We start from the raw sequence: 24,797 nt of genomic DNA, 5'->3' as shown, positions 1-24,797 counted from the left end.
AGAGGTGCTGAAAACAGTTGAAAGTCAAAATTTAAAAGAGTTGAACCTCAGCTCCTTTCCCCAACCCTTCCCGTGATTGTTCGCCCTCAAGTGCCTAGACTGAGGGACAGCAGCAGTCTGAAAGGCTAGAGGTACAGTTCTAAAGAGTGGGATCATGAGAGGATGTATACTAAGTAGTGAGACCCCTGGCCCTTTGAACTCGTGATCTCCTAGCATGCCGGCGGTCAGGCTTACGGACAGATTTTTCTCTTGAGAAAAGGAACCAGCAGTAGGGGAAAAAACTGTACCTAAAGAGCTTCTAGTCAGCTTTTTTTAGCATTTTGCTTTTTGATAGGAGTAGGTATTTACTTAAATAGGACCAAATATTTAAGGAAAACCTCCAAGATGTAAGATGGAGAACAAAACAAAAAGGAAAAAAAGTGAAGGCAGGTGGAGAAAAACTTCTTAAAAAACCAAAAACTAATTAAGATTTAGACCTTCAGAGAGATGACGAACTACTGCATCCATAAAATAAGAATAGGAGGCCATAAAACTGAACATTCACAGGACAGAAAATTTCTTTGAGGGGTGCCTGGGTGGCTCAGTCAGTTAAGCGTCTGTCTTCCGCTCAGGTCATGATCTCAGGGTCCTAGGATCAAGCCCCACATCAGGGTCCCTGCTCAGCAGGGAGTTGTTCCCCCTGCTTGTGTGCTCTCTCTCTCTCTCTGTCAAATAAATAAATAAAATATTTTAAAGAAAGAAAGAAAAAAGAAAATTTCTTAGATATTGAAAATATGGTAAACCAACAGAATGAGAAAATATTCACAAGTCATATATCTGATAAGAGTCTAATATCCAGAATATTTAAGTTCAAAAAATGGGCAAAGGATTTGAATAGATTTATCTCCAAAAAAATTATACAAAAGGCCATAAGCACATGAAAAAAAAAATGTTCAACATCATTAGGGAAATGCAAATTGGAACTACAGTGAGATACCACTTCATTCTTTTTAGAATGGCTGTTATCCACACAAAAACAAAAACAAAAAAACCCCACAGAAACCAGGTATTGAGGATGTGGAAAAATTGGAGCCCTCATACATTGGTGGTGGGAGTGTAAAATGGCACAGCCATTATGGGAAACAGTTTGGCAATTCTTTAAAAAGATAAACATTGAATTACCATATGATCCACGGGTGTAGACCCAAAGAACTGAAAGCAGGAACTCATACACATACTTATATACCAATATCCATAACAGCATGATTCACAATAGGCAAAAAGCAGAAATAACCTAAGTGCCCATTAACTAATGAATAAACAAAAGGTAGTATATGCACACAATGGAGCGTTATTCCCTATGCGGTTGAACCTTGAAAACATGCTAACTGAAATGGGCCAGACAGGAAAGGACAAATATTATATGATTCCACTTATATGAGGGACCCAGAGTACCAAATTCAGAGACAGGAAGTAGAGTAGAGGTTACCAGGGCCTGGTGGGGAGGAGAGATGAGTTAGTACTTAATGGGTACAGAGCTTCTGTTTGAAATAAAAAGTTTTGTAAAGAGATAGTGATTATGATTGCACAATATTATGAGTGTAATTAATGCCACTGAATTATCTACTTAAAAATGGTTCCGAAATGTCAAGTTTTATGTGGTGTATTACCAGTTTTTAAAAAACTAATAACATACCAAGACACTGAATTGTACACTTTAGGGAATTATATAGTGTAGGAATCACATCTCATTGAAATTGTTTAAAAACAATGATGGGTTAGGGACAAAAAGAGGATGGTGTTTAATGGTTCAAACTTGTAAGGAGTAGTAAATAGCCATGGAGCGCTAATGCACACTGAAGATAGACCACAGTATCTTAACATGAGTAAGTAAGTGCTGTGATAAATGTCATTACAGTGTCAACAATATATAAATGAATCAAAGTAACTGGTTGTATAACTTGACACATTGTTATATGCCAAATTGATTCTGTTTAAAAAAAATTGTTAGTGATGGCAGAAAGGAAACATTGAGAGAAGGATTAGAAAATGAAGAAGAAATCTCCCAGGCAGTAGAACAACAAACAAACAAAAAAGGAGAAAGATAACCAAGAGATTAACCTAAGAGGCCCAGAATCCAGGGCACAGTTCTTCCAACTTTCTGCCACTATATAACAAGGATCTCCTTTCCAGTCATTTTCTTCATTTCCACCTGTGCCTTCTGCCAAGTCCTTAATGTCCGTTTCTCTGCCGTAGTCTATTCATGGCAGTGGAGAAATTTTTCTCTTCTGCTCTTCAAAATTCTTCCAGTCTCTGTTCTTGTCCAATTCCAGAGTCACTTCCCTATTTTTTAGGTGTTTGTTTCAATAACACCCCTCTACCAGGTATCAAAGTCTCATCTAAATATTATGAGCTTTATGAGCTCAAAAGTCCTGAACCTGATTATCTAAATCATTTAAATGGGTGTATATGGGTGAGGCTCTGGGTATGATCCCCTAGAACACATGCGTGGGAGAATGAGAGACATTCTCATTCAGAAAGGGAGAAATGAAGAGGAGAGGGTCATTAGTTCAGGCAGTCTTGAAATCCAGCTGGGCAGAGTCATTAGGTTCCAAGTCCTAGAAATATTCCTCTGTGAATTAGCACTCTGCCCTCTGCATCATCCTTTTTCATGAAAGGTAGCACATGTTTGTAGCTGAGTAGTTTTATCAACCTGTTTCCTTTCTCTACAATTTTGGGGGTTTAACTAACACTCTTTCATATTGTACTGTCTCTGTCCCTTTCCATTCAGTTGTCAGTGCTCCTGCTGGCATATAATCTCAAGAATCTTGTGAATCTCTTCTGTATCTTAGGGGGATTCATTTGACTAATCAAATACCAGATAACATTTTCCACCAAAATCAGCAAAACTTTTAGAAAATGATATGGGGCGCCTAAGTGGCTCAGTAGGCTAAGTGTCTGTCTTCGGTTCAGGTCATGATCCTGGGATACTGGGATTGAGCCCCAGGGCAGACTCCTTCTCCGTCGCCCCTGCCCCTCCCCCCACTTGTGCGCTCACTCTCTCTCAAATAAATAAAATTGATTTAAAAAAATTATAATAGTGTTGGAGCAAAAATGGAGAAACAGACCCTTGTGGCCACACAGTGAGGGACTAAAATTGATACAGACTTCTGGGGGTCAGTTTGAATATGCATTTAAAAAACATTTAAGGTGTGCCTGGGTGGCTCAGTCAGTTAAGCATCTGCCTTCAGCTCAAGTCATGATCCAGGGGTCAGCTCCTCCCCCCTGCTTGGTGTGCTCTCTCTCTCTTTCTCTGTCTCGCTCAAATAAATAAATCTTTTTTTAAAAACATTTAAAATGCTTATTTCTAGCTGTTGCATTTGTAGAAAAGTATCATAAGGAAATAAAGATGTGGGCAAAGCTTTATCCTCAGAAACACAAATACCCTGGGGCACCTGTCTCGCTGAGCTGGTGGAGCATGCAGCTCTTGATCTTGGGGTTGTGAGTTCAAGCCCCATGTTGAGTGTAGAGATTACTCAAAAATAAAATCTAAAAAAACCCCCCAAAACCCTATGGTATTTGCAAATGACAGCTTGCATAGTAGCCATCAAAAAGTATTATTTAGCAAAAATAAGTCTTGTTGAAAATCATTAATCTCGGGAACTGTTCAGTGTATCTTTTTATTATTATTATTTATTTATTTAAAGTAATCTCTATCCCCAACATGGGGCTCAAACTCACAACCCCAAAATCGAGAGTCGCATGCTCTTCTGACTAAGCCAGCGAGGCACCCCTGTTCAGTGTATCTTCAGTGTGGACCTGTATAGTTGACACTCTATTGTATGATACACATATTCCATATTTTTTTAATTCCAAGATTCCATTGTGACATACCCATGTAATAACTGTTAGGGGGAACAAATTTCAGAGGCATTAAGATGGAAAGGAAGTACATATGAGACTATTTCCAGGATTACGTGATTTACAGGCAACCTGTTTTCTTCTTTATACCTCTTTCTTCATCATCCAGAATGACTACATTGAGCATATATTATTAAGATGGTTATTTTTATTGTGAAGATCCTTTGTTTATTTATGTCTGTGCTTAAAATAATGGCAGTCGGTTATAACTCAGAAAGGCCAGTCTGAGTACAGGCTCTTGGGGATACGAATTTCATACTGTTTGTCCTGAATCCTGCCCTTGAAGCTCTAGGAGAGAATGAAACATACTAGTATGTGTTGTTTGACTCCTGCATCTGAATCCCATGTCCCATTAATGGGAACCTTTTTGTCTTTTTCACCGAAGAAGCTGAAAAGAGCGAAGACTCTTCAGGCGCCGCAGGCCTCTCCGGCTTGCAGCGCACGTACAGCCAGGACTGCAGCTTTAAGAACAGCATGTACCATGTTGGGGACTACGTCTATGTGGAGCCCGCAGAGGCCAGCCTGCAGCCGCACATCGTCTGCATTGAGAGACTGTGGGAAGATTCTGCTGGTAAGTGCGTTTTCAATCGAAGGGCAGATTGGTGAGCTGGGACTGTTTTACTCCTCCTTGGTCCTCAGGGAAGAAAATTGTAACTCAGACATGTTATGCCTTGCAACAGCCGTCGTTCTGCAGTGGATCGGTAAATAGAACTAAGCACCCGCTTAATATAGGATTAACATAGGATCTAGGGCCAGTGAGTGGCACAGTTGAGTCAAAGGAAATGCAGCTTCCCGAAGTGAGGTTGAGATTCATTCATGCAACAGCTATTTCTTTAAAACACACAGTAAGCCGAACTGTAGAATGGCAGAGCCTCACAAGAACTAAAGGCTCGTGTTTTGCCCCTGGCCAAACCACTCTGGTACACATCACAAATCAAAAGGAAATTATTATAGTGTGACATGTGCCTTGGCTTAGAATTTGATTTCAAAAAGGCATCCTGGAACAGTTGCCTTTGACTTAAGACATGGAGAACAAATAGGAGTTAAAGAAGCCAGAAGCAGACAGAAACGTGATCCGGGCAGTCCAGTTCCCTCCGTGACTCCTTATGAAATACCTTTGTGTTCCTTCCCCTGAGGGCTAAGTGTGTCCTGGCCCCAGCAGCCTACGGCAGGTCTCATCACCTTCTTCATTCTGTATATTATACATCTTTTAATATGAGGCGGGAAGTAGCATTTTTTAGGCCTTGTTATATTTCATTACTTTAAAGTATTGTTTCTTCTAAGATAACTATTTCAAGAAGCTGTGGCCTAAAAAGCACATTGTGAGGTTCAGGCCATGGCAGAATGGAGAATTTGCTAATTTTGTAAAGAATGTGTCATTTCTGTTAATGGTAATTTCCTCTCTCTCTCTCTTTTTGTTTTTGAGGTGAAAAATGGTTGTATGGCTGTTGGTTTTATCGGCCAAATGAAACATTCCATCTGGCTACACGGAAATTTCTAGAAAAAGAAGTTTTTAAGAGTGACTATTACAATAAAGTTCCCGTTAGTAAAATTCTGGGAAAATGTGTGGTCATGTTTGTCAAGGTAAGAAACTCCTTAGTCCCCAAAGTACAAATCATTCCATGAAATAAAATTTACAAACACAGAAAATGGATATTTATAAATTAGGCACTGTGTTTTAAACTTTGATTTGTTTTTTTTTTGTTTGTTTGTTTGTTTTTAAGCTCTGTCTGTATGGCATTGTGTAAAAGATTTGGGAGGAAATTTGCTCCTGGTGATGAAAGACCACCATTTACTGCCTACACTATGTAGCTAAATGCAGTTAGCTTAAATTTTTTTATATTGCCAGGCTAATTCTGAGGATGACATTTTCTGGAAGATCATTAAAAGTTGTCAGTGCTTTTTAGGTAATAAAGTATACTTTTTGTGTATCTATCTGATACAGGCATATTGAGCCCTGCCCAAAGCTTTTAGGAACATTATAGCTGTACGAAATGCTAATATATTTTCAAAGGGCAGTTGGTAAGCTAAAGGGCATGTATTTAATAAGGCCGTTCTGTAGCAGGGAGATGCTTGTACATTGCTAACCATTTACTATTTGTTGTTGACTGTCAGAAAGTCTTAACAGGTTAACTTTTGTTTGTTTGCTTGATTGGTGTGTGGTTTTGGTTTTTTTGGTTGACTGGTTTTCAGAAAATTCACCTAATAATCTTATCCTTATGTCTCCCAGGAATACTTTAAATTATGCCCAGAAAACTTTCGAGATGAGGATGTTTTTGTCTGCGAATCACGGTATTCTGCCAAAACCAAATCTTTTAAGAAAATTAAACTGTGGACCATGCCCATCAGCTCAGTGAGGTTTGTCCCTCGGGATGTTCCCTTGCCTGTGGTCCGAGTAGCATCTGTATTTGCAAATGCAGATAAAGGGGATGACGAGAAGAACACAGACAACTCAGAGGACAGTCGAACTGAAGACAGTTTTAACTTGGAAAAGGTATGTAGTTAAAAGCCACACAGAAAAGAATTTTACATTTCAAAATATCTATTCCAGAAAATAAATGAATACAGTATTCAAATTCAGAAGGAAAAAGAGCAACAACATAAAACCTCAGCCAAACAGAAAGAAGGGAACTATAAAAGGACAGAAATTAATGCTTAGAAAACAACAGTAGAATTGAAAAATAGAATTTAAAAGTAAATCCAAGTGCTAATTCTTCAGCAAGTCCAATGAGATAAACTACCAACTATCCTAATTAAAAAAGAAGGCAATTAAGCTCAGACATGCAAATGTGGAAGAAATTAAAGACTGGTATATTTCTGTTAATCAATTTGAAAGCCTGAATAAAATGAATAATTTTCTAGGACGCTAAATTACTAAAGGATCAAGTAGTGATGTAACATGTAAGTGGACAACAACAAGAAGTTTTTTAAAAATGTTTTGAGAGTTAATCACAGAGTACTCAGGTCAGATAATTCCACGGGTGAATTCCTTTAACCCTTTAAGAAACCTATAATTATAGTACTGTTTAAATTATTTCAAAGCGTGGAGAACAAAGAAAACTTGCCAGTTTATTTTATAAGCCCAGAATAATCTTAATTTCAAAGCCTGACAAAATTAAAACAAAGCTACAGTTCGGTCTAACTGATGAATATTGATGCAGAAAATACTTGGAGAAAATGTATTTTTATTTATAAGTGAAATCAAGTTAGTTATTTAAGAACAATATGACCAAGTAGGTGGGAGTTCATTCTAGAAATGCAGGGGTTGGTCAAAATTAGGAGAATTCAGTAATACACTTCATTATATTAGTAGATCAAAGGAGAAATTATTTGACAAAGTACAGTAACTGTCTTCATTTATTTAAGTCTTTAGACGGATATTTCCTCAAAGTGATTTTTTAAAGTTGTATTTGTTTCTCATGCCCAAAGCCTGCTTGCTCTACTGTTACCTATATCTTTCTGAAAGTAGCCAATGAAGACAAACAAAAATAGTAAAAATATTGACAGTAAAGTGGCAAGACCTTTTCTGCAAATCATGAGGGAGCAGTTAACTAAAGTTTTGAACAACGATTCAACAAATAGGTATTTCAAAATCCATATATGAGTCAATAGCTTTCTTATATGAACAAAACAATAATTCACAAGACTTTTGAAAGTAAGATGAAAATGTTGAGTGTACTTTAGCAGCTATTAGGAAAATCATGTAGAAGAAAATACCTGATTCACCTAACAGCAAAATACATTAAGAAATAACCTTAAAAGGAATATTTGGAACCTAGGGAAAGAGAAACAATCTACTTAAGGATATAAAAGACTTGGATAAATTGTTTTCAGAACTTGACAAAATGGGGTGCCTGGGAGGCTCAGTTGGTTAAATGTCTGACTTCAGCTTGGGGTCCTGGGATCGAACATTGGGCTCCCTGCTCAGCAGGGAGTCTGCTTCTCCCTCCCCCTCTTCCCCTTCCCCCAGCTCATGCACACTTGCTTGCTCTCTCTCTCTTTCAAATAAATGAATAAAATCTTGGAAGAAAAAAAAAAAGAACTTGATAAAGTTATTCTGGCTTTCTCATGAAAGAATAAACATGTGACAGTCACCAGGAAAGTAAAGGGGAAAATAGTAATCAAAGTGCTTTGCCCTGCCAGATGTTATTGTATTTTATATATATATATATATATATATATATATATATATATATAATCCAACATGGGGCTTGAACTCATGACCCAAGATCAAGAGTTGCATGCTCTTCCAACTGAGCCAGCCAGGTGCCCCTATGTATTTTATATTTATAAAAAATTGAGGTATTTCAGTCAGTGGGAGGAATGGGCTTTTCACAATTAAAATCCAGAATATAAAGATAGTATTTTAAATCGGCAGGAGAGGATGGAATCAAATGATACTGGAAAAACAGGTAGCTATTTGAAAAAGAAAAAAAGAGGGGGGAGGAAAAATGCCACCTGAACTTTTTTACGTCATATTCCAAAAAGTAATAATACCAAAACAGAAACAAAAACAAAAGAAACAGTACTAGTTGCTAACATAAGCAGATTTACTGTTACTTACCTATGTTCTTTATTTATTTATAAGCTTGGAATGGGTCCTTTGTATACATGATATAAAACCCACTAGCCATAAAAGTGGGGGGAAGGTCTAAGGACTACCATTTTTAATGCAAAAAGCTCTTAGAAATCTAGGGGAAAAGTAACGCTAGAAAAATAGGCAAAGGTCCACATATAGAGGGAGGACAGCCAAAAAAAGTAAGAAAATGTGTTAATCTAATAGTTTTTAAAAGCCTGACAGGTTAGCAAGAGTTCCAAAGATTCCTAATACTGCTAACACGTGGTGTGGGTGTGGGGCAGGACACCTCTCCTCTCCCATTCGTGGCATTCCCCTTGACCCGGCCATATGATAGCAAAGTGTTCTTCACAAGGGGCAGCATCAGTTTTATTTGTAAAAGCAAAAACCCTTGGCCAAACCCAAATGCCCATGAATAGGAGTTGAGTAAATTGTCAGACATCCATAGCATGCAGACTCTGGCCAGTAAGCACAGTGAGGTTGGTCTATCTATGGCACTTGGAAAATTGTCCAAGTCACATGGTAAGAGCATACTTATAATTAACAGGTAGCAGAATGGGATGTGGTTCAGTTATTACTCAAAAAAAACCCGAAACCAGTACACAAATGTAAAAGCAGTGTGGAGAACTGCTACGTGCTGGACCAGGTGTTTATCTCTGGGGTTGGATCACGGAAGGTTGCCTTTAAGTTTTACATGCTCTAATGTTTGAAACATTGCCCGCAGATATACTTCTTTTATGTAGTCAAAAAAGAAAGCTTTAAAACTGGAAAAAATTGACTTCTTCGTGTCTTAGCAAAGAAATCCATTTTAGTGTCCTAACAGTGTTTACAAGAGAAAGGGAGCTTGGGAAAGAACATGATATTTTTTACATCTTACCAGTATGTCTGGGAATCATAGAGACATTAATTTTGGAAGAATAAGAAATACCAGTGGAAACCAACATGGGAATTAACAGTTTCTTATTAGAATTCATGAGTCTCCAGGGTCCTCTCTGTGCACATGTTTTTGTTTTTTGTTTTCTTTTGTCTCTTATCTTTATTTTAATACTGCCTGGCTGAAACAAGGCATTCCTGGAACATTTTAAAAGAATACGTTCAGCAGGTAGAGCATACAGCTCTCAATCTCAGGGTAGAGAGATTACTTTTAAAGAAGAAGAAGTTCAGAACAGAACCCATTCCTAAAATAAAAAGTTATATATTTTTTTAAGATTTTATTTATTGGGGCGCCTGGGTGGCTCAGTCGTTAAGCGTCTGCCTTCGGCTCAGGGCGTGATCCCGGCGTTATGGGATCGAGCCCCACATCAGGTTCCTCCGCTGTGAGCCTGCTTCTTCCTCTCCCACTCCCCCTGCTTGTGTTCCCTCTCTCGCTGGCTGTCTCTCTCTCTGTCAAATAAATAAATAAAATCTTTTAAAAAATAAAGAAAGAAAGATTTTATTTATTTGACGGAGAAAGCGAGCACACGGGCACAAGCGGGGGGGCAGAGGGAGAGGGAGAAGCAGGCTCTCCGCTGAGCAGGGAACCAGATGTGGGGCCCAATCCCAGGACCCTGGGATCATGACCTGAGCCAAAGGCAGACGCTTAACCGACTGAGCCATATAGGTGCCCAGAAAAAGTTATTCTTAATTTCAGGGGCTACTTCATAGCTCCCATTCCTGCAGGTTCCCCTCACCCGTTATATGTATAACCTTGCTCATCCTTAAGGATTTTCCAGGAAGACCATTTATATATCACATTTGAGGTCATAAATCAGAACAAATTGTTTGGCCCTTCTGAAGGAGATTTTTCTTCTTTTCAGTTTGAAGTTTCAGATATTCTCAGGGAGATGCAATAGAAAATGTTGGGGTCTGGAGTTTCCTCAGCTTTTATATGTTTTGGAGTAAATATGTTTAAAACTTAACCACATGCTGCGCCCACTGTCTGCATCAGATCAGAGCTGCCTTATTTTCCTTTCCTTTTTTTTTTTTTCCTAAGATTTTATTTATTTGAGAGCAAGCATGCACAGGAGTGGGGTCAGGGGGGCAGAGGCAGAGGGAGAAACAGATTCCCCGCTGAGCAGGCAGAATCAACTGAGCCACCCAGGCCCCCTTCTCTTTTTCTTTTTTTTTGCCAAAACTATAAAACAATAATGAATGAGTGTTTATCTGCTTTCGTAAGTCAGGCATTGTTCTGTGTGCTTAACTGTGGAGTGTGTCATTGGAGCTTCCTAACAGCCCCATCTGATGGGTGCACTGCCTTCATTTCACAGATGACCTAAGAGGTCAAGTAATTTGCCCAGTGTCACAGCAGCCAGTAGGTGACAGACCTTGTAATTTATTCAGAAACAGAGTGTATGTGTTGATGTTACAAAGGTATACTATTCCTTTCCATTCCAGAATAAATCAAAATGATAGCAATTTTATTTTTATTTTTCTAAAATAATTTAAAACCATCAGTTGTTAATGTTAAGAAATTGAGAGCTCAGGGGCGCCTGGGTAGCTCAGTCGGTTAAGCATCTGCCTTCGGCTCGGGTCATGGTCTTGGGGTCCTGGGATCGAGTCCCATGTCAGGCTCTCTTGCTTGGTGGGGAGCCTGCTTCTCCCTCTCCCTCTGCCTGCAGCTCCCCCTGCTTGTGCTCGCTCACTCTTTCTCTCTCTCTCCCTCTCTCTTGGTCAAATATATGAATAAAATCTTAAAAAAATAAAAATTAATAAAAATAAAATCTTTTTTAAAAAATTGAGAGCTCAGCAAATGCATTGAAGAGGAAGCTTGTGTAAAATGTGCTCTTTATCGTCCATAGCAGTGTGTGGGTGAGGCCGCTCCTGAATGCTGATATGTCTGTCCTCTGCGGTGCTCCCCACCCCCACCCCCGAAGTCTATGGGAATGAGGGAGAGGGGGCAAGAGGGATAAAAAGCATCTTGGAGTAACATTTTATGAAACTTAAGTAGAAATTTAAAATAAATGCAATATTTAATAAGACCTTAGTTTGGTTTCAGTATCCCAATCTTGGTTTCCAATCTTCATCAAAACTCTTGCTTTTGGTTATTTTTTTCTTTTAACTTAATATGAAGAAAGTCAGCTTTCCTTTCTTACCTCCTCTGTCTACTCCTTGATTGTCAGCTGCCCATCTTCAACCAGTTTCCTTTACCACAGGAGAAAGAAGATGTCCCTGTGGAAATGTCAAATGGTGAACCAGGTTGCCACTACTTTGAGCAGCTCCGTTATAATGACATGTGGCTAAAGGTTGGCGACTGTGTCTTCATCAAATCCCATGGCCTGGTGCGCCCTCGCGTGGGCAGGTGCGTGTTATTGAAGCAGGGAGGATGCAGTTGGGCCTAAGAGATTTGGAGTGGGTACAAATTCATCACTCTTTAGGATGAAATCAAAAGTCATCATCATCCCCCCCCACAATCCTGTAACTTCCCCGGCTTCCTCACACACACTTGCCCTGCTTTCGTCTCTAGCCACACTTCCTTTAAATCCTACTAATGAACTTTTCTTTTCTTCTCCTTCCATTTACTGAATTCTCAACCCAGAAATCTCCCTGCCTACCTCACGTGATGAACTCCTTTACCTTAAATTTGAGATTGCACTTCCTTAAGAAAGCCTTTCCTGTCCCCTGCAGACTGGATTAGGTCTCCCTGTTACTCTCAGAGCACGTATCAGGTTATTTTACTGTTGGTTTTCCATACCGGACTGTAAATGCCCTGAGAGTAGGGGCCCTGTCCTTTAGCTCACTATTGTATTCCCTGCTCCAGGCACAGTGCATGAAACATGGTAAGGGCTCAGATATTTGTTGAACAAGTAAATGAATGAAAGTGTGGTTGCGCAGCGTAAAACAGCAATGAAGGAGACAGGTTAAGAGTGGTGGGTCTTGGTGTGAGTTCTAGCCCTGCTAGGTGCATGTCCTTAGGCAAATGATGGACTTCTCTGAGCTCCAGTTTCCTCATTCCATTTTTTCTTCATTTAGTAATCATTTATTACAAACCTAGTATTTGCCAGGCTGTGAGGATGCATTAGAGAATAAAACAGACAAATATCCTTAGTCCCATGGATCTTTGTTCCAGTGGGAAGACAATAAACATTGCGAATAAGTAAAGGGTACAGAGCTTTAGGTCATGGTATGTGCTGTGAAAAAAAATAGATTGGAGTGTGGGGAATCAGGAGTGCCATGGTCAAAGTAAAGAGGTGCAGAAGTTTAAATAGGGTGGTGTATGTAGTCCCCACTGAGAGCTGATAGTTGAGCTAACACTTGAAGAAACTGAGGGAGTGAGTAATGTGAATATTCAGGGGGAAAGCTTTCCAGGAATCGAGAACAGCCAGTATGAAGACTGAGAGAGAAGTGTGCCTGGCCTGTCCAGATCTGGAGAGTTTGTTGCCGGGGGAGTGAGCAGTGCATGGAGTTAGATAGGAGATGAGGGCCACAGCGTACAGTGCCACTCTTGTGGACCTCAGAGACCATTGTCGGCACTTGGGCTTTTCCTGAATTAAAAGGAGTACCATTGGATCATTGGATTGATTGATTGATTGATTGATGTGTGTGTGTATACATACAAGATTTCAATTTTTATTAATATTGTTCCACTGGAACAAAGATCCATGGGACCTTTTTATTTGAGAGAAAAAACATGAGTGGGCGAGAGGCAGAGAGAGAAGCAGACTCCCTGATGAGCAGGAAGCAGGACCCTGGGATCATGACCTGAGCCAAAGGCAGACGCTTAACTGGCTGAGCCACCCAGATGCCCCCATTGGATTCTTTTAAGCATAGATGTGATATCTAAATTAGTTCTTAGCAGGATTGCTCTGCCTACTGGTTTTTGAGAATAGACTTAAAGAGAAGCAAGGAGATCTGCTGGGAAGCTGTTGCAATAATCCAGGCAACAATGATGTGTGGCTCAGGCCAGTGGTCAGATCCTTTTGTGAAAGGTTGAGTTAATAGGATTCCTGATAAATGGGATGAGGGGTCCGAGAGAGAGAAAGAAGTCGAGGGTGACTTCTGTGTGTTGGCCTGAGGAGCTGAAAGGGTGGAGTTACCATGAACTGAGATGAGGATGTTGCTTCATGTCAGGAACCATAAGACAATGGGGACATTAATAAGCCCAACTTGCTGGGGGTGGTTGTGAGGAATGGTATAATACCTAACACAGCAGTAAGGTGTGAATTTTTATTTTTGTCTAGGGAGATAGTATCTGGCTTTCATCAGATTCTCAAAGGGTTAAGGGCTGTTACACCTTGACACTCAAAAAGGTCAGGAACTACTGCCTTAAAGGAGTGTCTGTGACTCATGTGAGCTGACCTCAAATATGGATGGTTTGTGTATTTATTCGGCTGATGAGTCCATTGACAGATGCTTAGTTTTGTTTTCATCATGAGCATTTCAGGAAAAAACCTGGAGATTAGCTAAAACTATTAGTCATATACCTTGGTATTGTGTGTTTTTTCCCTCAGAAAAAAATGTCTTCTGTGCTCAGAGGGGGGGGAAGTCAAGGAAATTGTCTTATTATCAAAATAGTCAACAAAACTCCTCTAAATAGTAAATATCATTAAGTTTTTGGTTAAGAGAATTTTTGATAGTTTAATCCTTCAAGAATGAAATCGATCAGAATTCTGTTTTAATGGAATTTCTCCATTTTCCCCCCAAGAATTGAAAAGGTATGGGTCCGAGATGGAGCCGCATATTTTTATGGCCCCATCTTCATTCACCCAGAAGAGACGGAACATGAGCCCACAAAAATGTTCTACAAAAAAGAAGTGTTTCTGAGTAATCTGGAAGAAACCTGCCCCATGACATGTATTCTGGGTATGTATTTATGCCTTTTCGTTTAATCACATCCATTCTACAACAGTTGATTGAATACTCCTGTGTTAGGCACCGTTCTGGGTGCTAGGTATACAGCGATCAACAAAGCAGAGTCTCTGCTCTCTTAGAGACCTAACAATGGGGCAGAGGTTGGGGAGTCAGAAAATAAGTCTATAGGACATCAGGTAGTAATTGCAGCTATGAATGAGAACAAGGCAGAGGAAGAGGATAGAGAGTGATGTTGAGGGGAGGTCTTGTGTTAGGTAATGTGGTTACCAAAAGCCTTTCTGATAGGTGATGTTAGCAGAGCCCCTAAGGCAGAAAGAAAACCGTCCGAATACAGGCATGCCTCATTGTATTGCGTTTAGCTTTATTGCGCTTCACACTTGCTGTTTTTTAACAAATTGAAGGTTTGTGGCAACCCTGTGTCAGGCAAGTCTGTTGGTGCCATTTGCTCACTTCATGTCTCTGTGTCTCTCTCTGTGTCACATTTTGGTCATTCTCACAATATTTCAGACTTTATTACTATTACATTTGAGATGCTGCAATCTCATGATAAAACCTTAATGGATGAGGAACTGCTTTTTATGGATGAGCAAAGACAGTGGTTTCTTGATAAGGAATCTACTCATGGTAAAATTGCTGTGAAGATTGTTAAAATGACAACAAAGGATTCCAAATATCACGTGAATTCGTTGTTAAGCATCAGCAGGATTTGAGAGGATTGACTTCCAAGTTTGAAAAGAAGTTCAACTATGGGTAAAATGCTATCCAACAGCATCACATGCTACAGAGAAATCATTTGTGAAAGGAAGAGTCGATCGATCTTGCAAACCTCACTGTTGTCTTATTTTAAGAAATTGCCACAGCCACCCCAACCTTGAGCAACCACCATCCCGGTCAGTCAGCAGCCATCATCATCCAGACAGGACCCTCCACCAACGAAAAGATGGGGACACCTGGCTGGCTCAATCAGTAGAGCATGTGACTCTTGATCTTAGGGTTTTGAGTTCAGGCCTCAGTTGGATGTAGAGTTCACTTTAAAAAAAAATTACAACTCACTGAAAGCTCAGATGATTGTTAGAATTTTTTAGCAATAAAGTGTTTTTTGATTATAGTGTGTACATTTTTTTAGACATAATGCTGTTGCACACTTAATGGACTACAGTGTAGTGTAAACATAACTTTTATATACAATGGGAAACCAAAAAATCATTTGACTTGCTTTATTGTGGTACTCACTTTATTGAGGTGATCAGGAACTGAACCACAGCAAATGTGAAATGCAAAACCCTTAAGGCATAGTTATCTGGGCATGTTTGAGACACAAGAAGAAAGCTGGTGGCTGGGGCAGAGCAGGAGGGTGTGGCAGGGCACACAGTCACGTAGGTCTACTAGACTGTGCTGAGATTGAGTTTGGAGCGGATAGGAAGTCCTGGTTATGAGTAGAGAGGCAGTGTGAGCCAGCATGTGCACTGGAGGAATCACTGTGGCTGGAGGATGGAGAATATGTAAGAATAAGGTAGGAAGCAGGGGGAGGAGTTAAAAGACTTCTGCAGTCTCCTTTGGACTCTTAACCCTAGTAATGTTATTGTTCCTGATCCAGAAATGTGCAAGGCTCATGTTACGGTTTCTGTTCAGTCATCCTACTGTGCGTTCACATGCACTCTGCTTCTCAGATGTAGTTATGTGCATCACAGACTGTCATTGTTTTCAGCTGTTGTATTTCTTCTTGCCCTGAATTAGTGCTGCAGCTTACTTGCAAACTAGCTACTTTTCCCATCTTTTGGAATAGTTTTCCAAAAGGTTACTAGGTACAAGCTTTATAATGATTACACATGGTTATAAAGAAGCAGACATCATGCTTATGGCCAAGAGGAAATAAGTGTCTTACACTTAGACTTTATTTGATCACTAAGTTTACCTACACTGTTTTGGTGCTTTGAATTTTTTCAGGATTGGATATGGTAAAAATGTCTCAATGGCTGGTAGTTTAACACGTTTTCCTCTTCATAACATGGTGCATGGGGAGAGGGAGCAAAGGCTAGTGAGGTTATTAAGCCCTTCTTAAGTTTCTGCGGCAGAGACTATGTTCCTTTTAACTCATGATCCAGACTAAAAAAGTGCCCTAAGGCCTTACTCCCTAGGCTAACCCAGCCAGAAGACTCAAAGGGAGCATAGCAAAGGTGAGACTGAAGTCTCCTTTGTTAGGGTAACCATATCATTTATTGCTTTTTTTTCTTGTGGTTACCCTGGGAATTACATCTTAAATTTGTGGCAATCTAGTTTGAATCAATACTGCCTTAGTATTGATTAGTATTAGCATTAGTGATTAGTATTAGTATATCCTTTTTTTTTTTTTAAGATTTTATTTTTTTATTAGAGAGTGAGAGAGAGAGAACAAAAGGGGGGGGAGGGTCAGAGGGAGAAGCAGACTCTGAACAGAGCCTGATGTGGGACTCAGTCCTGGGATTCCAGTATCATGACCAGAGTCTAAGGCAGTCGCTCAACCAACTGAGCTACCCAGGCGCCCTGCCTTAGCTTCTGTCATGTATTAAACTCTGCTCCTCTACAGCACCATTCCTCCTGTATTGTGTTATTGTCAGAAATTATATCTTTATACTATGTGTGTCCATTGACATGAATTTCTAATTATCGCTTTATGCATTTGTCTTTAAAATCATATAGGAGGGGAAAAATGATAATTAGAAACTGGAAATACAATATTGGCTTTTATTTTACATACGTGGTTACCTTTATTGGTGTTTTTTGTTTCTTTGTATGGCTTCACATCATTATCTGATGTCCTTTCATTTTGGCCTGAAGGACTCCCTTTAATATTTCTTGTAGAACAGGTCAACTAACAACAAACTCCCTTGTCTTTTGTTTATCTGGAAGTGTCTTGATTCCTCTATTTTTGAAGGGTACTTTTGCTATATATAGAAATCTCCATTGACCATTTTTTCTGTCATGCCTTCCATCTGAGATTCCCATTAGGCCTACGTTGGTGTGCTTAATGGTGTGTCACAGGTCTTGTAGACTGCTCGTGTTTCTTTCTTCTTTCTTCTTTCTGTTCCTCAGACTGATCATTTCGGTTGGCTTGTCTTCGAGTTCACAGATTCTTGTGCCTGTTCAAATCTTCTAATGAATTTTTCATTTCAGCTGTTATACTTTTCAGCTCCAGCGGTTTTTCTTTCTTTCTTTCTTTTTTTACAAGATTTTATTCATTTGAGAAAGAGAGAAAGAGTGAGCTCACACAAGCATGGGGGGAGGGGCAGAGGGAGAAGCAGACTCCGCACTGAGCCGGGAGCCTGATGCAGGGCTCGACCCCAGGACCCTGGGATCATGACCTGAGCCGAAGGCAGATGCTTAACTGACTGAGCCAACCAGGCGCCCCTCAGCTCCAGCATTTCTATTTAGGCTTCCCAGCTCCTGACTCATTCTTAATAATCTCTGTTTAGTGAGCCAGCATTCTGATTTCCTTTAGTTCTTTGTCTGTGGTTTGCTTTAGCTCTCTGAGCATATTTAAGACCGTTGATGTAAAGTGTTTGTCTCATAGGTCCAGTGTCTGGGCTTTCTCTGGGATGGTTTCTGTTCATTTCTTTTTATCCTGTGAATGGGCCATACTTTCTTATTTCTTTGGATGGCCTCATAATTTTTTATGAAAACTGGATATTTTGAATATCATAATGTGATATCCTGGAAATTGGATTCTCCCCTTTCCTCAGGCTTTATTGTTATTGCTTATTGTGGGCCACTGCTCATTTAATGACTTTTCTAAACTAGTTTTTTAAACTGTTTGTCTTGTGTGTGGTCACTGAAGTCTCTGTTCTGTTAGCTTAGTGGTCAGCTACTGATTTAATAGAGATTTTCTTAAATGCTTGGATAAAAAAAAAAAATTCCCAGTCTCTGCAGCTCAAGGCTGTGTCTGTGTTGGAACACACTTTCATCACTCAGCCTCAAGTTTTACAACTCTGCCTATGCCTTCACTTCACTTCCTGCTTGCGCAGGACTTGACAGTCAGCCAGAAGTGTGAGTTTAGGGCTTCCAGGTCTTTTCTGAGCATGTACCCTGCATGGCATGTGCATGGCTTTCTAGATTCCCTGGGATGTGTGGAAGCTTTTCAAAACTCTTACTCCCCAAAGTATCTCACTGCCCAGCTTTTCTGCCAGTTTTTTTCACGTTTGTACTGTTTGCCCCAACTGATAACCTTTGTTCCAACTGACACCATCTGGTTCATTTGCCTTCGGGCAGGTGTTTTCAACAGAAGTACCATAGCCACTTCTCTGCCATGAGAGGATTCCAGGTTAGGTAAAATAAAGGCAAACCCTTTGCATTAGTCCCTCAGGAAGCCATTCTCTCTCTCTCTAAAATAAATAAGATCTTTTTTAAAAATATATTAAAAAAAAAAAGATTTATTTACCTGAGAGAGAGCGAGAGTGAGCAAGAGAGAGAGTGAGAGAAAGCACAGGAGGGTGGGCAGAGGGAGAAGGAGAAGCAGGCTCCCCACTGAGCCAGGAGCCCGACGTGGGGCTTGATCCCAGGACTCTGGGATCATGACCTGAGCCAAAGGCAGACGCTTAGCTGACTGAGCCACCCAGGCGCCCCAAGGATTTATTTATTAGAGAGAGAATGTGCGGGGAGGGGGTAGGAGACAGAGGAAGATGGAAAGAGAGAGACTCTCCAGCAGACTCCCTGGTGAGGAAGGAGCCCATGACCCTGAGATCATAACCCAAGCAGAAATCAAGAGTCAAACGCCCAACCAACTGAGCCATCCAGGTGCTCCAGAATAAAAGGCTTTTTTTTTAAGATTTTATTTATTTATTTTAGAGAGAGTGAGCATGAGCAGGAGGAGGGGCAAAGGGAGAGGGAGAGAGAGAGAGAGAATCTCAAGCAGACTCTGCTGAGCATGGAACCCGACACGGGGATCAATCCCAGGACCCCAAGATCATGACCTGAGCAGAAATCAATAGTCAGCCGTTCAACTGAGTGAGCCGTCCAGGCATCCCTCCAGAATAAAAGGCTTTTAAAGATTAGAAAGGAAAAATAAAAAGGATCAGGTTTTGCAAAGACATTGTTAGGTACATATAAAATCCAAAAGGTATTTGGATAAACTATTAGAATTAATAAATGGAAATATCAAGATCATCTATATTTTTATTTATCATCAAAGAGCAGTTAGAAAGTTGAATTTCAGGGGCACCTGGGTGGCTCAGTTGGTCGAGTGACCAACTCCTGGTTTTGGCTCAGGTCATGATCTCAGGGTGGTGAGATCAAGCTCCACGTCGGGCTCTGTGCTCAGTACAGAGTCTGCTTGAGATTCTCTCTCCCCCTCTCCCCCTGCCCCTGCTCTCTCATGCTCTCTCTCTCTAAAATAGATAAATAAAATCTTAGGGAAAAAAATAGAAAGTTGAATTTTCAAAACATGCCATTTACATTAAATACCTAGGAATAAATCTTTTAAAAAGATGTATAAGACTCCTAACACACACACATACACCAAAAAACCCTGTGAGTCGGGGCACCTGAATGGCTCAGTCCATTAAGTGTCCAACTCTTGATCTCAGCTCAGGTCTTGATCTCAGGGTCATGAGTTCAAGCCCCATGTTGGGCTCCACACTGGGGGCGGAGCCTACTTAGGGAAAAAAAAAACAAAAAAACCCTATGAGAAAATGATTGAAAGGAATTAAAGAAAACCTAAACAAGTAAATGAAGTGATTCATTGTGTTTATAGCTGGAAGACTCAGTATTCTAAAGAAATCACTTCTCCCCATATTTCATATATCAATTCATTATAGTTCCAGTCAGAGTCTAGCAGGCTTTTATTAATTTTGTATGCTTTATTAAATGAACCTTCCTGAGCTTTTCTCTTTTCCATGTCTTGTGAGGGCCTGGTAGGAACCCCAGGTCAGGACACAGGGAGGCCACATCCATTCCAGGGCTACTAGTCAGCTTTGCTCTTTAGCTGTGAGCATAATTTTTACCTTTTCTGAATCTGTTTTTCCTTCTGTGAATTATGGAAAATGATAACTCTGCCTTCTCTGAATTGTGTAAGTCAAGTGCTTGTGTGTAAATCTAAGGCAGTGATAGTAATTACAGCTATTTTAAGCTTCTGAAATGTTTCAGACCTGTTTTTATATGTTTTAGGTGTTTTGCATGTAAATGTTTAATAAGTTATTAGCTATGAACACTCCTGTTAAGGTCAAGAGCAAAAATAAGGGTTGTCCGTATCACTCTTATTTAACCATGTTGTGGCAGTACTAGTCAGCACAGTTAAAAGTAAGAAACAAAATCTATACTGAGGAAATTAAGGATGTGATCATTGAGGAGGATCAACTAGGAATCACTTCACACAATAAGAGAAGTAAGATGGTCGAGTACAACATGGATAACAAAGCAACTGCCTTAAGAGATTCAATAATAGGGGCGCCTGGCTGGCTCAGTTAGTAAAACATCTGACTCTTGACCTTGGGGTCTTGAGTTTGAGCCCCATGTTGGGTATAGAGATCACTTAAATAAATAGCACTTTAAAAAAATTCAGTAATAATAAAAAGATAAAATACCTTGGGATAAATTTAACAAGATATGTGCCCCATCTGTATAAAGAAAGTTTTTAAATGCTACTCTTAATGCATTTTTTTAAAGATTTTTATTTATTTAATTGTTAGAGAGAAAGAGCACAAGCAGGGGTAGCAGCAAGCAGAGGGAGAGGGAAAAGCAGGCTTCCCGCTGAGCAAGGAGCCCGATGTGGGACTAGATCCCAAGACCCTGGGATCACAACCTGAGCTGAAGGCAGACGCTTAACCTACTGAGCCACCCAGGAGTCTCACTCTTAATGCATTTAAAAAGGAATGCTTGAACAAATTAGAAAGTACACTGTGTACTTGAATAAGAAGTCTCAACATCATAGAGATTTCATTCTCCCTAAGTTAATCTTTAATGTGATCCTACAAGATGTGCCAATGGGAATTTTCTTGTGAGGAAGTTGGGACTTAATGTCAAAGAGAAATAAAAATCAGGAAAATTCTGAAAAGCATAGTGGAGGGTGAGGGCCTGTACTTACCATTAGAACATTATAACTTCATAATAATTAAAATTATTTGGGGTGCCTGGCCTGTTTAGTCAGTAGAGTATGGGACTCTTCAGGGTCATGAGTTCAAGCCCCACATTGGGCATGGAGCCTACTTTATATAAATTAATTAATTTTAAAAAATAATATTATTTATATGATGTACCAGTAAACAGATTATTTGAATAGAATAGAAAGTTTAGCAGTAAACCCAAGTATAAACTAATTTATGATAAAGGTGGCATCCCAGATAAGTGGAAAAAGATGGATTTTCCTCTAAGTGGATTTGGAAACAGCATACACATTTGGAAAAAAATTAAATTGTGTTCATCCCTCACATCAACTTCAGAATAAATTCTCAGATAAATTATGGATTTAAATAAACATAAAACGAAACCGCAAAGATACCAAAAGAAATGATGAGAAAGAAGTTTTGATAACCTTTGACATAAAACCCAGAACCCACACAGAAGATACATTCGACTGCGTAAAAGTTGAAAATGTTTGCATAAACATTTTAAACATTTGGCAGAAACAAAGATAAATGACAACTTTGGGAAAATATTTGCAATGTATATCATAGATCACATTTCCTTCATATATGAAGAGCTTCTATAAAGCGATTAGAAAAGATTGATACCGAACGGAAAAATAGGCAGAGGGTAAGCAGACAGGAGTTACTAGTGGTTCTTAAATGATGGGGCGCCTGGGTAGCGCAGTCGTTGAGTGTCTGCCTTCGGCTCAGGCATGATCCCGGCGTTCTGGGATCGAGTCCCACATCAGGCTCCTCCGCTGGGAGCCTGCTTCTTCCTCTCCCACTCCCCTGCTTGTGTTCCCTCTCTCGCTGGCTGTCTCTCTGTCACATAAATAAATAAAATCTTCTAAAAAAAAAAAGAAAGAAAGAAAATATGCCTGACCTCAGCCATTAGAGAGATACAAGTTGAAAGTACCCAGATGTTCTTTTTCTTTTTTTTAATTACCTATCAAATTGTCAAAAATTCCGATATTACTGGTTGACAAGAGCATAGAGAAGTGGCATTTACCTGCCTTGTGGCAGATTCATGAATGAACACAACCTCTATGGAAGATAATTTGATTATACCTATAATAAAAATTAAAGTGTACATACCCTTGACGCAGCTTTTATACCTCTAGAAATTTATACCTCAGACTCACACGTATGCAAATTGATAGATGTCTTAAATTGCTTATAGCAGCATTGTTTTGTTTCAGTGGGAGAGCAAAAAATTAGAAACAACCTAAATATCCATCAATAGGGAACTAGTTTCAATAAATACAGTATGTTAATACCAGCAGTGATCCTCAAGATACATTATTTTACAACAAAATTTAGGTGTAAAACAGTGTAAATGATATGCTACCATTTTTTATTGTAAAATACATAGCATAAAATGCAGCATTTTAGCCATTTGTAAGTGTACAATTGAGTGATGCTAAGTCTCTTGACAGTATTGTGCAACCATCACCACTATTCATTTCTAGAATTTTTCATCTTCCACATAGAAACTCAGTGCCCAACACACAGTAACTACCCATTTCTCCCAGCCCCGGTAATACCTGTTCTGCCTTCTGTCTCTCTGAATTTTACCTGTTCTAGGTAACTCATATAAGTGAAATCATGTGATATTTGTCCTTTTGTGTCTGGTTTATTTCACTTTAACATAATGTTCTCAAGGTTCATCCAGGGTGTAGCATGTATCAGAATTTTATTCCCTTTTAAAGCTCAATGATATTCCATTGTATGTATGTGTAACATTTTGTTTTTTCATTGTTGATGGCCATTTGGGTGGTTTCTACCTTTCGACTGTTGTGGATATTGCTGCTATGAACAATAGTATACGAGTGTCTAATTGAGTTCCTATTTTCAGGTCTTTTGGATATTTACCTAGAGGTAGAATTGCTGGATTACAAAGCAATCTGTTTAACCTTCTGAGAAACTGCCACGCTGTTGTCCATAGCAGTTACAGTATTTTACATTCCCACCAGCAATGTATAAAGGTTCCAATTTCTCCACATCCTTATCCACACTTGCTGTTTTCTGGTTTATTTTTTTAATGTAATAGCCATCCTAATGGGTGTGAACTGGTATCTCATTATGGTTTCAATTTGCATTTCCCTAACAATTAATGATGTTAAGCATTTTTTCATGTGCTTTTTGTCCGTTTGTATGTCTTCTTTGGGGGAAATATTTATTCAGATCCTTTGACTGTTTTATAATTGGGTTGTTTGTCTGGTTATTGATGAGCTATAGGAGTTCTTTGTATGTTCTGGATACCAGACTTTTAACAGAGATATGATTTACACATTTCTTCTATAGGTTGCCGTTTCACTTTCTTGAGAGTGGGCTTTGAAGCACAAAAGTGTTTAATTTTGATGAAGTCCAGTTTATTTTATTTGAATGCTTGTGATTTTGACATCACATCTGTGAAACCATTGCCTAATAGAAGGTCATAAAGATTAACACCTCTAAGGGTTTTATAGTTCCATCTCTTTACGTTTGGGTCTTTGATCCATTTTGAGTTACATTTTGTATACGATGTGAGGTAGAATTCCAACTCCATTCTTTTGCATGTAGAAATTCACCTGTCCCAGCACTATCTGTTAAAGAGACTCCTTTTCCCCCATCAAATTGTCTTAGCACCCTTGTCAAAAATCCGCTGCTTATAAAAACCCGATTGTGTAGATTCATATCTAGACTTTTAATTAATCTATTGATTTGCACACCTATCCTTATGCCTGTGTATACCTTTTAAATCAGGCTTTTGAATCATATGAATGTATTCATTCAAAAATAATAAAAATTTAGGGGCACCTGGGTGTCTCAGTCGTTAAGCGTCTGCCTTCAGCTCGGGATGTGATCCCGGAGTCCTGGGATCGAGGCCTGCATCGGGCTCCTCTGCTGGGAGCCTGCTTCTTCCTCTCCCACTCTCCCTGCTTGTGTTCCCTCTCTCTTGCTGGCTGTTTCTCTCTCTGTCAAATAAATAAATAAAATCTTTAAATAATAATGACGATAATTATTATTATTATTTAAAATAATTGTTAGCTATGGCCACAATTTACTCCTTTAATTTCCCTCCAATTTGTCTTTCAGGAAAGTGTGCTGTGCTGTCATTCAAGGACTTCCTCTCCTGCAGACCAACTGAAATACCAGAAAATGACATTCTGCTTTGTGAGAGCCGCTACAACGAGAGTGACAAACAGATGAAGAAATTCAAGGGACTGAAGAGGTTTTCACTCTCTGCTAAAGTAGTAGATGATGAAATTTATTACTTCAGGTAAAGTTTGAAAAACTAAGAAGAAAGAACACTTCAGCTCTTAATAGGAAAACTGTTATCAAAATAGTGTAGACCATGGTGGTTTTTTGTTTGTTTTTCTTATTAGGTCTTAAACTAGAGCAGCATATATTTCAAATAGAAAATATTAATTCAGCTAAAAATTAAAGGAAAATCTTCA

The 24,797-nt window shown here is 39.4% G+C and overlaps 1 protein-coding gene across 20 annotated transcripts in view; it reads left to right on the top strand.

Moving 5' to 3' along the window:
* PBRM1 (polybromo 1) overlaps positions 1 to 24,797 on the top strand; it is a 115,371-nt gene that overhangs the window by 73,751 nt on the left and 16,823 nt on the right. For all 20 annotated transcript variants that reach the window (XM_034658439.1, XM_034658451.1, XM_034658437.1 and 17 more), the window contains 6 exons: positions 4,286 to 4,471; positions 5,327 to 5,484; positions 6,131 to 6,394; positions 11,608 to 11,753; positions 14,097 to 14,254; positions 24,436 to 24,619. In XM_034658439.1, coding sequence (XP_034514330.1) covers positions 4,286 to 4,471; positions 5,327 to 5,484; positions 6,131 to 6,394; positions 11,608 to 11,753; positions 14,097 to 14,254; positions 24,436 to 24,619 — 1,096 coding nt within the window. The remainder of the gene's footprint in view (positions 1 to 4,285; positions 4,472 to 5,326; positions 5,485 to 6,130; positions 6,395 to 11,607; positions 11,754 to 14,096; positions 14,255 to 24,435; positions 24,620 to 24,797) is intronic.

Source organism: Ailuropoda melanoleuca, chromosome 4 (assembly GCF_002007445.2).
Source record: "Ailuropoda melanoleuca isolate Jingjing chromosome 4, ASM200744v2, whole genome shotgun sequence".
Classification (NCBI taxonomy): domain Eukaryota; kingdom Metazoa; phylum Chordata; class Mammalia; order Carnivora; family Ursidae; genus Ailuropoda; species Ailuropoda melanoleuca.
The sequence above is the reverse complement of the archived record's forward strand: the minus strand, read 5'-3'. Positions and strand labels throughout refer to the sequence as shown.